General features: G+C 34.7%; 1 protein-coding gene across 1 annotated transcript in view; it reads left to right on the forward strand.

Annotated features, from left to right (window-relative positions):
- Positions 1 to 225: 225 nt before the first annotated feature.
- LOC115215438 (tryptophan 5-hydroxylase 1) overlaps positions 226 to 3,403 on the forward strand; it is a 125,230-nt gene continuing 122,052 nt past the window's right edge. Inside the window, exon 1 of the mRNA XM_036505674.1 lies at positions 226 to 348. Within this exon, the coding sequence (XP_036361567.1) occupies positions 226 to 348 (123 nt within the window). The remainder of the gene's footprint in view (positions 349 to 3,403) is intronic.

The following is a 3,403-nucleotide window of genomic DNA, read 5'->3' on the forward strand; positions in this document are numbered from 1 at the left end:
ACATTATATAGCTATACAAGCGTAGGTAAGTAAAAATTATATTCATTCTTGTTTCTGTAATTTGTTAAAACAAAATCAAGGCTTGAACAATTGCATCATTTTTCGACATATGCACTTCTTCCAGTGACCCATGAACTTGTTTATTCTATCGGAGAAGGTTTTTGGCAGGCCGCGCTGCCATTTCTGCACCGCTTCGTCTGTAGCAAATAGTCGGCTTCATAAAGTATGTCTGGGCAGTCCAAAAGGTATGTCTGGACAGTCCAAAAAGGTGATGGTCGAAAGAGTCGAGAGCTGGACTCTATGCAGCGTTCCAGCGACTCGAAACCCAATTTCTCAAAGATTCCAATGGTGAGAGTAACTGTATATGGGCATGCGTTGTCGTGCAACAATAACGCTTGCTTTGACAATAGACCTTAACGTTTGGTGCGAATTGCTGGTTTCAATTCGTTGGTCAGCATTTTACTGTAGCCTACACTGGTGGCTAAGAATGATATGCTTAGCGGTACGGAGCCTGCCGCTATGTTCTGAGTTCAAATTCTACCGAATTCTACCAAATTCATTTGTCCGGGGCCGGTTAAATAAGTACCAGTTACGCACTGGGGTCGATGTAATCGACTTACCCCTCCCCCAAAATTTCAGGACTTGAGCCTTTTAATAAAAAAGATTATTTTTTATTATTATTATACACAACCACTCGCAAACACAAAAAATAAATAGAGAGAGAGAGGAGGTAAGAAAGAAAGAATGAAAGAGAGAGAAAGAGAGAAAGAGTCTGCGTGTGTGTGAGTGGAGGGAGGGAGAAGATAGGCGGAGAGATAGTGAATAAATTTTCTCTCGTTGGTTTACGAAGTATACTGTGTTCTTGTTTACTTTTCGCCATTGAGCTGATCTTTGATCAAAGATATTCTAAACGAGAAAAGCTCGTCCAAAACAACATTATTCAATAAGCCCTTCGTTTTTCAGATAGTAATATTTAAAATAAAGACAATCTTGCTGGTATTTCTTGCACGATAGGCCACCGAACAGAAGCCTCTCGCTGATTTGTAATCTGCATTGGGTGTATTGTGAAGTTTGGAGTGGTACTTGGAGTGATTCTAATATATTCATATTTCATCTGGATTGTTAGTTTATGCTTCTCATGCTAAAACTCATTTGAATATTGCTATATTTCGATAGTAACTGTAGTCAGTTGTAGCCAGTAGGACTAAGGAATGCAAAATAAACATCAAACAGTTTCCAATATAAATAGAATATTAGATTTTTAGCTCTCAGGCATAAACTATCATTCTCTTGAAGCATGAATAGAATGAATATATGGAAATATGGAAAAACTTACACCACTTACTTGAACAGACACACATTTACACAAACTCACAGACAAGCACGCATATGTACTCATACACTCAGACACACACACAAAGACACCGCATGCATATACACACAACACAAACTAGAAGTGTTTTTCAGAGCATGATTTTAATATTTCATACACGTGTGTGTATGAATATACGTATAAGTATAGATATATATACAGGTATATATATATATATATATATATATATATATATATATATATATATATATGTATGTATGTATGTATGTATGTATAATAAAAACATTTTTTTCAACGTGCCGTACTGAATGCACGGCAATTCTTTTACCCGTTTCAGTCATTTGACTACGGCCATGCTACCCCACGACTTGTTCTTTGTAATCATAGTATTTATTCTATCGGGCTCTTTTGCCGAACCGCTAAGTTACGAGGACGTAAACACACCAACATCGGTTGTTAAGCGATGGGATGAGGGACAAACACGCACACACACAGACACACATATATATATATATATATATATATATATATATAATATATATATATATATATATAATATATATATACATACATGGTTTCTCTCCTTGTTTTTTCTGTGTACCTTTCTGAAGAAGAGCGTAGGCTCGAAAAGTAAAAAAATTTTTTCTATTCCTATATATATATATATAGGGTGGTGCTATTAAGTTAGACATGGCCTGGACCAATTTTGGTCGAAACATTTCTAAGTTTATCTAAGTTTATATATATATATATATATACGACGGGCTTCTTTCAGTTTTTGTCTACCAAATCCACTCACAAGGCTTTGGTCGACCCGAGGCTGTAGTACAAGACAGTTGCCGAGGGTGCCACGCAGTGAGACTGAACCCGGAACCATATGGGTGAGAATCAAGCTTCTTACCACACAGCCACTTCTGCGCCTATGTTCTAAAAAAATGTTTATAACATTCTAGTATCTTCGTGTTATAATTCATTTTTACAAACGCGACGTGTGTATGTTGTATGCTGAATGTAGCGTTGTGTAGCGATATGATTATTGCTTCCAGTCAATCGTCTGTTTCTTTTAGGAATTCTATATGGTATGGAAGTAATTGCTATTAATGTTTCCCTATCTAGCTTTGCTTTATGATGTCTTATTTATTTTGAAATGTTTTAAAATGCCAGTGTAACAGTTGTAATTAGGAATTTTGTAACTTTCTCTTTCACAGTCAGATTTGCAAATGAAATAGACCATTCTTAGTTTGCTCTGACTTTTACATACCTGTCAGGAATTGTGAATAAGTAGCTTGTTTGTTTTTTAATCTTATTGTCTTGTAATATATTACTAATGCCATAATATGATGCATTATGCAGTTTGTTCTACGTGATGTTTGATTATGTGTTCGTCTCTTCTATACCTGGTATGCTTTTAATTTATGTAATGCACTTTTTGTGTCATTAAATAGGGCACTGTCTAATGTATTTATTACATTATATTTCTGCCTACACTCATTAGATGTTTGGTCTACAAGTCGATTTGAAATCTGTTGTTAGTACTGTTTTATTCTGTGGATTTCTTTATCTAGTGCTTCATCGGTAAGAAATAATCTGAATGCTCTCCTAAGTAATTATTTTACCACAGGCATTTCGTACTTTTATAAGCATTCGCTATATCAGTGTACGTTGAGCATTAGTTTGTGTATTTCGTATGAACTGATGTTTTGTATGTACTGTTTTTATTCTGAATGTTTACGTCTAAAAAGGAAGAAGTTTTAGTATTTTTTTATGTTAAATTATAGTAATTATCCTCATTTAATTTCTCAGCTACTAAAACTTGGAAAATTTGGGGAATAAAAACATTAAAACATTGATGATAAACTTCGAGACCTGTCTTATGATGAGTGCAATAAAAATAAATACTGACAAAAGTATAACCAAATACTCATAAGGAGACTCAAGTTAGCCGTATACGACTTTCACCATAATGACCAAGTAAAAATGTACACAGTCTGTTCGTAGACAGACAATGCACAAATCAACAATTAAAGGCAAAAACAAGTTTACAAAGATTCAAATGATAACACCAAGTAA

The sequence above is a fragment of the Octopus sinensis genome, linkage group LG9 (assembly GCF_006345805.1).
Source record: "Octopus sinensis linkage group LG9, ASM634580v1, whole genome shotgun sequence".
In the NCBI taxonomy this organism is placed as follows: Eukaryota; Metazoa; Mollusca; class Cephalopoda; order Octopoda; family Octopodidae; genus Octopus; species Octopus sinensis.